This window comes from Phyllopteryx taeniolatus, chromosome 6 (genome assembly GCF_024500385.1).
Source record: "Phyllopteryx taeniolatus isolate TA_2022b chromosome 6, UOR_Ptae_1.2, whole genome shotgun sequence".
Taxonomy (NCBI): Eukaryota; Metazoa; Chordata; class Actinopteri; order Syngnathiformes; family Syngnathidae; genus Phyllopteryx; species Phyllopteryx taeniolatus.
The window spans coordinates 17,047,288-17,062,306 of record NC_084507.1 but is presented as its reverse complement, the minus strand read 5'-3'; the positions used below and the strand labels follow the sequence as shown (position 1 = coordinate 17,062,306).

General features: G+C 40.8%; 2 protein-coding genes and 1 long non-coding RNA gene across 6 annotated transcripts in view; 2 read left to right on the top strand and 1 right to left on the bottom strand.

The window, feature by feature from the left end:
- Positions 1–527: 527 nt before the first annotated feature.
- cdca3 (cell division cycle associated 3) lies at positions 528–7,019 on the top strand. 2 transcript variants are annotated; one of them, XM_061775625.1, is made up of 6 exons: positions 528–675; positions 1,908–2,084; positions 4,198–4,300; positions 5,002–5,796; positions 5,892–5,947; positions 6,741–7,019. In XM_061775625.1, the coding sequence occupies exons 2-6, from the start codon at positions 1,953–1,955 to the stop codon at positions 6,831–6,833; spliced, it is 1,179 nt and encodes a 392-aa protein (XP_061631609.1). In that variant the 5' UTR covers positions 528–675; positions 1,908–1,952; the 3' UTR covers positions 6,834–7,019. The 2 variants fall into 2 exon arrangements, with proteins under 2 accessions (XP_061631609.1, XP_061631608.1); XM_061775624.1 differs by having other exon boundaries at positions 5,889–5,947.
- A 687-nt stretch (positions 7,020–7,706) lies between these two features.
- The window catches only part of gnb3a (guanine nucleotide binding protein (G protein), beta polypeptide 3a), a 15,569-nt gene continuing 8,256 nt past the window's right edge, over positions 7,707–15,019 (bottom strand). For 2 of the 3 annotated variants that reach the window (XM_061775626.1, XM_061775627.1), the window contains exons 5-9: positions 14,621–14,783; positions 14,468–14,534; positions 12,808–13,009; positions 12,428–12,644; positions 7,707–10,589 (exon numbers count right to left, since the gene is read on the bottom strand). In XM_061775626.1, coding sequence (XP_061631610.1) covers positions 10,465–10,589; positions 12,428–12,644; positions 12,808–13,009; positions 14,468–14,534; positions 14,621–14,783 — 774 coding nt within the window. In that variant the 3' untranslated portion in view covers positions 7,707–10,464. The remainder of the gene's footprint in view (positions 10,590–12,427; positions 12,645–12,807; positions 13,010–14,467; positions 14,535–14,620; positions 14,784–15,019) is intronic. The other variant, XM_061775629.1, reaches the window with a different exon arrangement.
- LOC133479113 (uncharacterized) overlaps positions 14,268–15,019 on the top strand; it is a 20,050-nt gene continuing 19,298 nt past the window's right edge. Inside the window, exons 1-2 of the long non-coding RNA XR_009788839.1 lie at positions 14,268–14,529; positions 14,676–14,826. This is a non-coding gene — a long non-coding RNA (uncharacterized LOC133479113). The remainder of the gene's footprint in view (positions 14,530–14,675; positions 14,827–15,019) is intronic.

The window sequence follows — 15,019 nt, the reverse complement described above, 5'->3', positions numbered from 1 at the left end:
TTTTTACCCTGTTATGAACCTTTCATTCATGCTTTGTAATATATTATGTAAATATGTAACATCACATTTTACAGTTTGTATATGTATGCATTTGTTTTATTCTATTTATCCATATTTGCTTTTATTTTGCTTTGTACTCTGCGGCTGACTGCAGCCAGGTCGGCATTGCAAATGAGAATCTGTTCGCAAATCCCTTACCTGGATAAAAGGTTAAATAAATACATGAATTGTAATTATAGAGTGCTTTAAAAACTACTGCACCTAAAAAATAAATATTGCAAATGTTTTATTTTATTTGCACACATATCTTGAATATTATTTGCCGACCGTTGGAAAAATTCTAGATTAATATATATGTATATATATATATATTTTTTCCAAGCAAAGTAGCAAACGTTTCTGAAATTGTCAGTCACGTGCGCAAACGAAAAATAAACGTCAGTTATTTTACTTCAAAATGCTTCACGACGCCCCACCTACCCGTCGATCACAATCCTCTGAACCAATCAGCGAGGAGAACAGGGGGCGTACCCACCCACTGATTGGCTCATTCAAAAAAAGCTAGTGCCCTACCTCGCCATTTAAATGTACAAGAAGGGGTTATTTTACTTTCAAGTGCTGGGACGCAGGTGATAAGAAGTCAGCTTGTCCCATTGACTCAGTTGACTTTTAAAGGTAAGCTTGACAATGCATTAACTGCTGTTTGTTAGCCTTGGTTTAATTATTGTATACGTTAATGTACTACAACAATACAAAAAGTACAACGAGTCTTTGAGAGTGAACTGAGGGAGGAAAAAAAAAACCAACTTAGCAGACATTAGCATAACCAGCTTCTTAACGAGCTAATATTAGTCCACTCTTATTCGTATTTAAGACTTAACTTGCGAATTGATGCCACAAACGTACGTTCAAAGTCATTTGGCGTGTTATCGTTATACAGTTACACCGTTTATTGTATTGAGTTTACGGTAACTAGGTCTTTGGATATACCTGTACAAGACTTTAAGAAATGGCTGAATAATAATTGTACAATAAAGAATTGAAGGTTAAGCGTATGAACCAGTGCATAAAACATCCCTTTACACACTTTACACATTCTCTTTTGTATTTATAAAAAAAAACTATATGGAGGTTTATAAAATAGCTGTTGTATGGTGGACTAATTTGAAAAGTCACCTTGACAATGCTTTAAAAGTAGTTAAAGGTCCCTTAGAGTGACTCTCTAACATGGACTTGGTGTAAAAGTGTCAATTTCATTAACAACAAAAACAAATATCTTGGTTTTGTCATACTAGTGTCTAGAAAAGGGCCCTCTGACAGCGCCTTCTCTTTGACCCAGTTTTGTATCAGCTTTGTCCATATCCCCGTTCCCCTGATTGGTTGCCTCGGTGTAGAAGTCCCAACCACCACTACTTGTGAGCCCACACGTGTTTATGTTGACAGCGCTGGTTCGTGAGCAGAGAGCTAGGTGGCGATATTAGCGAGTGACTTGGATAAGCTCGAAATTCGAATGACCTGGTTTCAAGATTCTCGGCAGAAAAATGTGTGGATGATTTTAATTCAGATTTCACATTTACTGAGGCACCCTAGAGCCAATATAACATTCCAAATACTAGAAAAAGTTGGTTTGGTAAAATATTGGACCTTTTTAAAGTTAGCATTGAGGAAAATGTTTGAAGACTTTTTTATTTTTATTATTATTATTTTAAATAAATCTGAGCCATATTTAGTCAGTCTCCCTCTTTAAGCCATGTTATGTAATTAGTCTACTTAAATTGCAAGTTTCCCCTTTGTGGGACTAATAAGTTATCTTTTCTTAAATGGGCTTTTTCATGTAATAATGGCATATTTTGAAAAGAAAAAAGAATTTTATTATAACCCCATTCATTCATTTTGTGGTTGTCTAGGTTTGACATTTGAGGGGAGGGAAAAAAAACAACCAAAAACTAAGGATGGGAGCCAGTGAGAGTAAGATTGCTGACAGAGCTTCTACCAAACCAGAAGTGCCTGTCATGAACTCTAGGGTCGCCCAACTCATTGATCCACGCTCCCCATCGGTAACCATTGATCGCACACCCATTCAGGTACAGTATGAGCCACTGGAAGCTCACTAGTATCCGCTCCGATGATTCATTCATTCAATGGTTCAAAACCGTATAGGAAACTTCTGCTTGTTCCAGTCAAAGTAAGCAAATTGTGTCATTTAGCACTGGAGCTAAATTATATTCAATAATGCTACCTTCACTTTTAATTGACAGTTGTATGAATAACTTTACACAGATCAACTATAGAAACACGCCTCAACACTATTTCAATTCAAAACATTGTTTATGATGAATGGTAGTCTAGTACAAGCAATAAATATGGGGAATGTCTTTTTTTTTTTTTTGACTGCTGAAATATGCTTCCTTTGTTGTGTGAAATCGGATGTCTTATCCTCTTGATGATAAAAAAAATAGTGCATAATTACGGTAACCCTCCTGCTGTTCATTTCTTGGCTATATCAACCATAATCACGGTTTGTGTGTGTGTGTGTTAAGCAGCATATGTGTAATCATGTTTTTTTATTTTATTATTTTCCAACTTCGAAATGGGTCAATTTGTCCTGCATCATAATAGAGGGGTTAAATATGACAGTACTTATACCCGCTTATCAAACGTCTTTAATAGTCATTGCTATATTTTCTTTGGAAAACAAATATTTTGCACTGCATATCAAAAATCTTGAAAATCCATAAAATATTGTTATAACGTACTCTGAAGTTTGTTTTAAAATATGCCTTTTTGTTTCACAATTTATAAGAGTCCCCAGATATCTCTGACATGCTTTTGTCAAAATACCTGTTGGATTTATCTTACCCAACATTATAAAAAATAGACACAAGGAATGAAGACGCTGGTTTCTTTTTCTCATGAGGAGGGCGTATGGGAGATTGTTCAGATCACAGCCTCTCAACACGCTCTAAACAATCTCTCCCGTCGCTCCTGCATTTATTTGAAAATAGGGAGGTTTCTAAGTTTACAAGACATAACGTACTAAGCAACAAGACACAACACACTAAGGATAGGGTTTCAAGGTGAAAACATGGGACCAACACCTGCCACGTCCTTTTCTCTGATGATTCCTGCTGAGTCATCTTCTTGAAGGCGAGACATCTCCCTTTCTCAAAATCGTCCATAATACTAATGCAAGCTAAGCAAATAAATGATAACTTCTACAATATATTTAACAATACCCTAAAGGCCTCTTTATCCTCACCCGGCCGACAACGCCCGCATTGCATCACGTGACCAACGAATTGGCCCCACGCGCGCACTGTGAAAATTTTTGCTGCGTGTAGAACGCCATGGAGAACATCTCTTGTGATTGGTCCGTTTTAGTCACATGCTGTGATGATTTACTCAGCGTGCCCCTTGGTTCTACATACCATCTATGCCGCCGGCTTTTTGATCGCTTTTGCAGCGTACTTAAACGTATCATCTGGTCAGCAAGGTCAGTTTGTTCTAGCAGACAGTTCCATGGTCGCCATTGTTGTTGCTTTGTTCCTTGTTACTGAAAGGAAAGTTAAAAACGGCTACCGGAAATGGCCAAAAAAATGCAGAGGATACTCCACCCTGTGGTGTCCTAGCCAATACCTGCCATAGCGACACCCCTGACTTGGAGGTGAACTGCACTACATTTTCAAAACTGCGCGTGTGGGTTGCACTCGAGTATAAAGGCAAACTACGCGCTGGACAGCCGCAGAGACATCGGCGCGGTCGCCGTCTGCGCAATTATGAAGAAGCCATTAAGGGTAAAGAATTATAGCTGACTTTTCACCCTCTTTTTCTATTGACTCTTAAATTGGTCTCTTATCATGCAAATGAGCCTCTGCTCACCCCACCCTCCTACTTTGGAGTCTGCTTTCATGACATGGCTCGCTTGTAAACACATTTTGGAAAACAAACAAAAGATTTACTTGGTTGTTTAATTTCACACTTGATAGTTGGGCAGGCACTCCACTGAGCCAACTATTTGTACAGGCCACATGATGTTAGTCAATTTTACATAATGTCCCAATTTAAATATGGCTTCCTTAAACCTTCAGATATCCTAGAGTCATAACTCTGACTTGAAGTGGCATTTCGATCGGTGTTTGAAATTCCTGAGTTCCCAATTTTCTTGAATGCTGCATTAGCCAGTCTTATTCCCCTCAGGTTGGCTCAGGTGAAGCGAAGAGTGAGTGTCTTTTGGTGGGAGGTGATCCCCGCTCGCCCACCGTGGGAATTGCCCGAACGCCTGTCCGAGAAGTCATGAGAGGTGAATTTCATTTTTTTTTTTTTTAAATAGTCTGGATTTACACAGCATGCTGAAGGCCACAGCTCCTGATGGCACTCACTAGGCCACACCCCTTTAAGGCATGCATTCAACAGACTTAAGTCAACTTTATTATTGGAGGACTTAAAAAATAAAATAATAAAACAAATAACTACTGACAGTTGAAAAAAATAAAATAAAAAAGCATTCATAACAAATGAGGAAAATAGTTCTTTTTATAAAATAGTTGTCGTGAATACTACAGAATGTACAGTAAATGCATGAAAGAAAACCATATTTTCTTTGCATTTTTATTTTGTGTGTACAATACAGTGCTGTGTCTTTATTAAAAACAAAATAATTGTGGGGGCTTTCATGAATTATTGGTGTTTTCAGGTATTTTAATGGGGAACATTTGATGAGTTTTGAGCTTGGTTACAGAATGAATTAAACTTGCAAGTCAAGGTAGCACTGTGTTTGTATTGATTAATATTTGCTTGCTTCTGTGTTGACTATTGGGGAGGTACTGTTGTGGAATCTCAATGTCTCCCTGTGCAGGGTATGAATGGAAACCACCATATGAGAAATGTTACTTGAAATTTACTGTACATGGAAATTAATGGACAAAAAATTCAGATATCTGCATTTCATCGGAATTTGGCACTTGGAATATAGACTGACTAAATGTAACTTGCCGGTTTCAGCCAAAGTGGACACCCTCGCTCGTCGTCTGGGGATGTTATTCCACATCGAAGCCGAGGGCAAAGTCCCTAGAAATGGAGACGCTGCACAAGAGGATCAGGATGTCCTTAAGAGCGAGGAACTGGATTCCACAGAGCCTCTCCTTACTCCTCAGAGACCACGCGTCTTCGGCTCCTTAGCTGAGCATGCCAACCTCGCGGCCATGCCCATCCAGAGTGGGGGCAGTTCTTTCAGCCCCTTCGTGCTGCTGGAGGAGCCCCAGGTGGAGGTAGAGATCGAAGCAGACACCGTGAGCCTGGAGGAGGCTGAGGAAGCCCGGGAATCTCCGCTCCATAAGAGGTTGAGCATGAGCCTTATCACTTGCCACGAGGGAGCGTCCCCCTCCCAAATTCTCGCGGAGGTGCACCAGGATGGAAGTGGCGCTTCCGAATTGGAGGTGCTCACCTACGGATTGGACCACCTCTACGCCCTGCCCGCCATCGCACTCGAGCCCAATCGGGACTCCTTGGACCACCCTGCGCAACCGCAGAAAGAAGCCGAAGAAGTCTCCAAGGTGGCTCCCGAGGCACCCGGCTCACAGCTTCCCACCGGCCCCCGCCGCCTCACCCTGGACATCAAGAGTCCGAGTCAAGTGGTGTTCAAGCCACAGTGGCTGGGAAAAGGCTTCGGGGCCACTGGGCTCAGAGCCAGAGCGGTGCAAGGTGCAAAAGGGGGTTCCTCCCCTCTTGCTGTGTCTGTGGCATTTAAGAGCGTCAACAATGAAAACAAGGGGACCTGTGGGAAACAAAAGCAGAAAGGTGTGCATCATCATCCACCATTTGCATAATCTCTTATTTGTGACGCATTTTTCATTTAATGCGTGTTTTCCCCCTTTGTTTTCTGTGGACAGAAGGCCGCTCCCCACTGCAGATCCTCAAGGAGACCAACTCGGCCAGGGGACAGCCTCCGGTAATCGAAAAACAGTTTTAACACAAAGGGGCTTGTATTTCTCTTTCTTTGGGTTTCTAGCACTAGTTATTGGCTAATTACGCTACCTACCCTAGCTATGCTATCAGTCTCCTGCTATAAGCTATGGCTGCCCACTTAACATCTTGCTTCAGTATTCATCTGCTTCTACTGTTAACAATTTTTAGCTATGGCCGACAATATATAAGCAGGGCAATTGATTTATTTTTGCTTCAGCTATAATTTGGTATGCATCTGTTGCTCTTCTGCTATAGCTACTTGGCACTAATTTTAGTTACCCTGCTTTCACTCTCTACATGGAGTTTTCTAGCTTCTAAATGTATCCTTTGCTAGCTAGCCATAATGTGTGTGTGTGTGTGTGTGTGTGTGTATATATATCTATAGATAGATAGATATATCTATAGATATATATGCGCCAACTGTGTTTTCTATAACTAGCCATTATATATGGAATAGTCTCGTCATTATTTGACGCTATCTATATCATTCACCTTTTCAATTGGTAACTAAACACTCATCCATCCTGCTGACTCATCAAAAGCAACAGTGTTTATTGTAAAATAATCAGAATGAGAATCATCTTTGTTTGCCAAGTATGTCCAAAAAAACACAAGGAATTTGTTGGAGCCGCTCTAGTATGACAAGAGACTGTCAATTGACAGAGAACACTTTTGAGACATATAGACATTGACAAAAAGAGTAACTGAGCAATAAAGGGTTGCTAGTTATCTGGTAATGCCGGTCCAATTTAATTGAAATAATGCCTTTATTCCAGATGAAGCTGAAGGGTTCCACCCCAGAAAAGCCTCGGCTCGGCCAGATGGACCGCAGACTTCTGGCCGTGTCTCTGAACAAGGAGAATCGATAATGTTGTGCAAAAAACAATTTGTCCATATTTTCATACCGCTTTTTAAAAATGTCTGTTTTTATGTGTAGAGTTTTCCAAAATTTACTTTTTGTTTGTTGTTCTCCCTTTTACTACCATGTTCAGTTTTTCTTACCCTGTTATGTCCTTTCTGTCATTTAGCAATAAAAGTATTTGTCACCAAACAAACCTTTATTTTTGTCTGAAATACAAGTGGGGAAACTTCTAAACCCCAGTCAGTGAATGGACTAAATGGACTTGTATAGAAAAAAAAAATGGATGCAAAGATTTTTTTTTTCTTTCTTTAAAAAAAAAATATATATATTGTAAGCATTTCTTGGGTTTAATTTTTTTTCTTAAGCAGTTTCTCGGTTTTGTTTGTTTTTACAATTGCATGACATGCCCAGATTAAATGATTTTTAAGCAGCCATGGGCAAAATATGGCCTGCAAAATGCAGCCCGATGGGGGGGCACAAGGCAGTGCAAACTAGTGATGGGATGATGATACCGCAAGGAGTGTATTGACACACTACATAAACTGTATTGACACTGTTGGTCACGCAATAGTGACCCCTGCAGTAATTTCTAAAATCATTGCAGGTAAACAAAATGAAAATAAGATGGAAAGGCTTACATGCTGCAAACCCAACATCAGCCTGTGAAATATTTAATCGCTAGTCCTTAAAAATGTCACTGTATAATTTGTTTGCTGAGCTATGAGAAGTTTAAAATTTGCTTAAAACCTTGTTTAAATGCTAAAATGTGTTGGTATGTAAAATACAGCAAATGTATCTACAAAAATTGTTAAAATTTTAAACTTATGTATGGAATTTTGTTAACGTAAGTATTCAATCATATAAAATAAAATACTAGAAATGTATTTCTGCATTTTTATTGAGGAACAAAAGTTTTTGAAGTGTCTTTGCTCCAAGGTGATTTCTCCTCTGAGACACCAGTTCCCCTGCCTTAGAAAACAACTTTCACAGGGTACAGATGAAGATGGTGAGGATAAACACTTCACCTACAATAAAATAAAAAGTTAATTTATCTGAAAACAATTCAAACCTCTTACCAGAAAAGAGTACTAACATAATTAAAAAACTAACAGTAAACAATGCCCAAAGAAGAAAAAGGATAGAGATGGAAATGTGTTGACTGGTGCCAGTAGTGTGCTGGATAGATGGAAAGAATACTTTGAGGAGTTGATGAATGAGGAAAATGAGAGAAGAAAAATATGGAAAGGCAGTTGGTCCTGATGACATTCCTGTGGGGGTATGGAAGCATCTAGGAGAGGTGGCTGTGGAGTTTTTCACCAGCCTTTTCAACAGAATTCTAGCAGGTGAGAAGGTGCCTAAGGAATGGAGGAAAAGTGTGCTGGTGCCCATTTTTAAGAGTGATGTGCAGAGCTGTGGCAACTACAGAGGAATAAAGTTGATGAGCCACACAAAGTTATGGGAAAGAGTAGTGGAGGCTAGACTCAAGACAGAAGTGAGTGTTTGCGAGCAACAGTATGGTTTCATGCCTCGAAAGAGTACCACAGATGCATTCTTTGCCTTAAGGATGTTGATGGAAAAGTACAGAGAAGGTCAGAAGGAGCTACATTGTGTCTTTATGGATCTAGAGAAACCGTATGACAGAGTACCCTGAGAGGAACTGTGGTACTGCATGCGGAAGTCTGTAGTGGCAGAGAAGTATGTTAGAATAATACAGGACATGTACGAGGGCAGCAGAACAGCGGTGAGGTGTGCTGTCGGTGTGACAGAGGAGTTTAAGGTGGAGGTGGGACTGCAGCAGGGATCAGCCCTGAGCCCTTTCCTGTTTGCAGTGGTGATGGATAGGCTGACAGATGAGGTTAGACTGGAATCCCCGTGGACCATGATGTTTGCAGATGTCATTGTGATCTGCAGTGAAAGCAGGGAGCAGGTGGAGGAACAATTAAAAAGATGGAGGCATGCACTGGAAAGCAGAGGAATGAAGATTAGCCGAAGTAAGACAGAATATATGTGCATGAATGAGAGGGGTGGTGGGGGAAGAGTGAGGCTACAGGGAGAAGTGATAGCAAGGGTGCAGGACTTTAAATACTTGGGGTCAACCGTCCAGAGCAATAGTGAGTGTGGTCAGGAAGTGAAGAAACGAGTCCAAGCAGGTTGGAGGGGGTGGAGGAAGGTGTCAGGTGTGTTATGTGACAGAAGAGTCTTTGCTAGGATGAATGGCAAAGTTTATAAAACAGTGGTGAGGCCAGCCATGATGTACGGATTAGAGACAGTGGCACTGAAGAGACAACAGGAAGCAGAGCTGGAGGTGGCGGAAAGGAAGATGTTGAGGTTCGCTCGAGGGGTGACCAGGTTGGATAAAATTAGAAATGAGCTCATCAGCCAAGGACAGCCAAGGTTCGATGTTTTGGAGACAAAGTTAGAGAGAGCAGACTTTGATGGTTTAGACACGTCCAGAGGAGAGACAGTGAATATATTGGTTGAAGGGTGATGAGGATGGAGCTGCCAGGCTTGAGGAAGACCAAAGAGAAGGTTGATAGATGTAGTGAGTGAAGACATGAGGGCAATTGGTGATAGAGAGGAGGATGCTGGAGATAGGCTCACATGGAAAAGGATGACCCGCTGTGGCGACCCCTAACGGGACAAGCCGAGAGGAAAAGAAGAAAAGTAGAAGGGGAAAATAACAGCCTGCGGGCTGCAAAAGGCCTGTTATGTATATGTACAGTCTGCGTGTGTAAATTGATAGTGAAAAGAATAGTTTGTATTGCATATCATTTTATTGTGCCGTTGTAACTGAGTACCTCAACAAGTTACCATTGTTTTATAACTTATTGATTGAAATAACAGTTGGATTTTGCAAAATGACCACAGAAGACAAGTAGAATTCCTTCTTTATTCAACGGGCTGCTAAGCTACGCTAGACCTTGCCTGCTGTTGTAAAATCCTAATAAGAAAACCTGTCAATCATCAAACTACTGTACCCCTGACTTTACCTGGTAGAGGAAAAGGATAACTAATATTTACAACAAATTCCTAAAAAAAAACTAGCGGTAATGTGCACACAATAGCATCCATGAGTAGGTCCTGAGACAAATGGGCTGTTGCTTGTAAGTGCTGTGTGAACCACTTTTTGTTTTCCCATCTGTTGGCTGTCTCACATTTGTGTTGGGGGAGGGGGGGTTAGAACAAGCATGTTACATTCAAAACAAACACAAAAACCTCTGAAGTAGGGTGTCATTCTGTTTAGAAAAGGAAGTCACCATAAGCAGCTAATGGAAAACTAACAACAACCTAAAAAACAAGTTTGCTTGATATAAAACACAGCATACATACATACCAATATAGTTCGTGTCAACCTAAAGACAAACATCCGGTGTGCTTCCGTTCGGTGACTGCTCGACTGCAGCAACTGAGTGTGCCAGACCACTACGTAATGAACTACAGAGAGGAATTTTCATTCACATTAACAAACCCAACTTAAAAAATTGGCACAATTAAATACCACGCCCGCCTGTGACCTCCCGAAGAAATCCCATATGCAGATCCGACACCAGCTGTGAAGCATCAGTTCCAAATCTTGAGAAAGCTGTCCCAGGATCCCGTGCAGCACGCCATGCCGTCGGAGGATACGCCGATGCAGCTCACTCGGTTGTCGTGGCCGGCCAGCACTCCTGGACCACCACACGTGAGAGAAGGCCACATATGGAAATGTTTTTCGTTTTTCTTCTAAATTGTTGGGTTTCCAAAGTGCCTGCTGACCCCTCAACTGTGAAATTACACAACCAAGTAAATCACAAAGTAGTTGTAAAATAAGCCCCACTGCACTGTTCGTAAACTCCCCCCTCCTCTCCTGCTTGGAGAAAGGGCTAGGTGATGTTGCCCGAATCTGAGGCTGTCGCTGTATGGATTCTGCTCCGACCGACTGGGCCAGGTCCTGAGGCAGAACCACTTTCCCGAAGGAGTCTACCTGCGGCGCCCTCTCTCTTTAAATGGACTCTTATGCCATCTTAATGAACATTGTACAGCATCTTGCCATTGTAATGAACTTGTACAGCACCAGACTATGTATGTGATAAATGTTGCCCACTCGACATCCTGGAAGGGTGACAAGTTTTTATTCCGGTATTACAGCCAGACGTGGGTAGCGTATCCAAATATTGTACTCAAGTAAGAGCACTGTTACATAAGAATATTATGACAAAAGTAAAATGTTGTCATCCAAATATTTACTTGAGTAAGAGTGAGAAAATACTCAATGAAAAAACTACTCAAGTAAAGATTAATTTGTGAGTAACTTCTGTTTTGTTTTTTGTTTTTTAAATCAGAGTATGAACATCAAATAAAACAAATAATATATGGGAGTCGACACACAATCATTTCAGTTTTTAACTGCCAAAAAAACAACAACACATGCATTGGGCCCTACAGAAAAATTCTTTGCAATATTCACTGAAATGACTTCATGAAGAAGCTGTTTGCTGACCAGACTTAGTGATTGTGTGTGTGTGCATGTGCTAATTTTGCCACACAAAACACAAAACAATAGCAAAAACCTCTGCAACTTACTGCAAGGTGTTTTCTCAAGTTAGAAGTCGGCTGATATATCCAAGTTTGGGCAGTCACAATTGAAGAGCTGCATGACAAAGCTGTTGTTTTTCGTATTCTGTAAAGTATTTGTTTGTTCCCAAAATGAGCCATTTTGATTGGCTCGCGAAGGCTATGTGCGCGGTCACGTGACTGCCTTGTGTTGCCTGATTGGTGAATTGGAGTCAAACGACATTAGTGTTCATGTTTGATTGACGCAACGGGCGCCATATGCGGAAGTCGAAGATGGAGTCTAAAAATAGACGCGCACACGCAAGAATTGATAAATAAAAGTGTCGATCATTGTAACGGAGTAAATGTATTGATCCTTCTTCACATAAATACTCAAGTAAAAGTAAAAAGTACAGTGCATTTAAAGTACTCTGACGAGTCCAGTTTATCGAAAATGTTACTTGAGTAAATGTAACGGAGTAAATGTAGCACGTTACTACCCACCTCTGATTACAGGTATTACTGTATATTCTGAATGGGTTGCATTCAATTCCAAATAGGTGGCATTTGATTCTGAATTGGTAGCATTTGATTTTAAATTGGCCATATTTGATTCTAAATTACTAGTTGCATTTTATTCTGAATCTGTAGCATTTGATTTTTAATTGGTCACACTTGATTCAAAATTGATAGCACTTAATTCTGAATTGGTAGCATTTGCTGATTGTGACTGATTCTTACTGTAATTGGCAGCTTTTGATTGTGAATCTGTAGCATTAGAATCAGAATGAGCAGCATTTGATTGCGAATTGGTAACACTTGATTTGGAATTAGTAGTGTCTCATTCAAAATTGGTAGTGTTTCATTCTGAATCGGTCACATTTGATTCAGAATTGGTAGCATTTTATTCTGGATTGGTAGCGTTTCATTCCTAATTGGTAATGTTTATTACTGAATTGTAGCATTTGATTCTGAATGTGTAGCATTTCATTTTACATTGGTAGTTTTCGAATTGGAATGTGTAGCATTTGATTCTCGATTGAAAGCATTCACAGCAGGCCAACTCACCCACTCTCTCTGCTTTAAGCGAGTCCCAAATGTTGACGTTGAAGTCATCGTATCCAGCCAGGATGAGACGTCCCGACAGGGAGGGGGCCAGCGAGGTGACGCCGCACATGATGCTGGAGTCCTGGTAGGTGAGGAGCTCCTGGTCTGCCCTCAGGTCGTACAGCTTACAGGTGGCGTCGTCGGAACCCGTGATGACCGCGTTGCCGTTGGGGAAGAACTGTGGAAGAGATGGTGAGGACCGGGCATCACAACCATAGAAATCTAATAAAAATAGACCCTGCGTTGATTAAGACTTAGCAATGATGTTTGACTGTCATGAAAACATTAGATTGTATGTTTAGAATACACAGCCAACATTTAGAACCATCAAGTATCCTGACCCCGATGGCGTTGATGTCGCTCTCGTGGCCCCCGAAGGTCTGTCTGCAGTTGCCCTCTCGAATGTCCCACAGCTTTGCCGTGAAGTCGCACGCTCCCGAGATGAAGAACTTGAAATCCGGGGACACGGCCAAGGACATGCAGTCTCCTTGGTGGCCTGCGAAGATAGTCTTCTGGGTGCCCGTCTCGATGTCCCATAGCACGCTGGCACCAAGACCAACCACCATCACGGCAGTCAGGAAAGTCAGTTTTATATGACACCGCACAGCCACATTACGTACACTTGCACAATGTAATTCACAGGCAACCAGGCAATTTTCCATCCTCTGAGATGGTGTCAGAGGCATATTATATAGCAGATTTGGCCATTGCCTATCTGTAGGTAATTCCAGAGTTAGTAAAAGTACTCACACTCTGTACTTAAGTAGAAGTACAGAAATTTGTGTAAAAAAAATAATTGAATGACATAATTAAATACAAAGTAAAGAATTAAACAGTTTGTGCAAAGAAGTGTTTAAAGAATTAACAGTTTGCGCATCATGATTTCATGCTTCAATTCAATTAAGATACAACAAAAGAACGATAGATTCACAACTACTGTAAGCACAGATATGAATAGAAGACTAGATTGGCCAGCGTGCTGTTACAGGCCGGCTAAACGACGTGCCTACGTAGTGGCCATGTTGAGCAGGGCAACGTTCCCATCAAAGGCAATGCATTGAAATTGAAATTGAATCATAACTAGCTCACGTCTCAAGTTGTTTTCATTAGGTTTACTTTTTTGTCAACATCAAAGCATGTGCTATTAATAGAGAACTTTTGTAAAAAGAGCCCCAAATTATTCTCACCTATAAAGGTTATTCCCAGTTGCCTTGTTTTTGTCCTGCGTTGTTTGCAACCGTATGCAGCACAATGTGGAGACCTCCTTGTTATTTTGGCTTTTGTGCTATTCACAAACATGGAATGTGATGACACTTTGCCCCCACTATCTGAATGTCACAGTAAGCACGCAGTTTTCTACCAATTGTTCATACTGTAGCTATGACTTTTGGTGACTCAGAAGATGTTGTATCATGACATCAATAATTTTTCATAGTGGATATGCCAGAGAATTATTATACCTGTCTATATGTTGCTCCACCAGTTTGTGTTTAAATATTCGTTGCTGAATGGTTTCTAAAATCGCAACTATCGATGCTAATTGTTAGCACGTCAGTGGAGTTTTCAAATGTATGTTAGCATTAAGCTAGCGGCGGCTTTCTTTCGGAAGTTGTGTAATATGTAATTCTCTTAGTTTATTTTTGTTTAGTTTGACAGTAAGCTTAACTGGGCGTGGCATTAAACAGCTTGGCATCTCTTTTTGACGAATTGTACACTGGCATTTGTGAAGTGAGTTGAATTAAGCTCACTGTCACCTTACAGAACTCATATCTCAAGTTCGCGCTCGCAAGTCACAGCAAAAAAAATCGACAGACTGATTGATGGCTTTTACCTCAAAAAACTAAGTCGGGGCACTTGTATCTCAAGGCACCACTGTACCTGAAAAATCGACTTAAGTACAAATGTGGTTACTTCCCACCACTGCATTTTTATATATCTTTTGTGTTAGATTTTCATCGATTGTGTACGTGTACCAAATAAATTGTACTGCCTGTGTCTCACCAAGTGCAGTCTCCAGAGCTGGTGATGATCTCGCTGTCGCTGATGAAACGACAGCAGGACAGGTAACCTACAAAGACAACAACAATACTAGAATTTAAAAAAATGAATTTGAACAAGCAGCAGACCATTAACGAGGCTTCGATTCCCACTAACCTGTGTGCGCCGCCAGCTCCCGCATGACCTTGACATTGCCGTCCTTGCCCTTGAGGTTGTAGATGGAGCACATGTTGTCCAGGCCGCCGCACGCCACCAGGTTGCCAGACGGGGCGTAGGCACACGTCATCACCCACGACGACTTGAGTGGGATGGCGTTCACCTGGAGGAGGAAAACACATCAATTAATCATGATGTTTTCAGAGGTATTCAACCAACAATATGTTTATTAGTGTGGTTGTAGTTTGCAGTGGTGGAATAGATTTAAACCAATACTGATAGAGCATTACATATTAAGCAAGTTCTGTTTCTTATAATGTTTAGTTGATGCCACTGATCATGTAAAATGAATTCATTAAAATGTTTTATTGTCCGATGACATCCACGTACACAGTTGTG

What these genes read in the sequence shown, in the direction of transcription:
- cdca3 (XM_061775624.1), top strand. Translation starts at nt 1,953, where the DNA reads ATGGGAGCCAGTGAGAGTAAGATTGCTGACAGAGCTTCTACCAAACCA. An exon ending in TGTCCGAGAAGTCATGAGAG is followed by an intron (nt 4,301 to 5,001) that starts GTGAATTTCATT and finishes TGCCGGTTTCAG; the next exon opens with CCAAAGTGGACACCCTCGCT. An exon ending in CGGCCAGGGGACAGCCTCCG is followed by an intron (nt 5,948 to 6,740) that starts GTAATCGAAAAA and finishes CCTTTATTCCAG; the next exon opens with ATGAAGCTGAAGGGTTCCAC.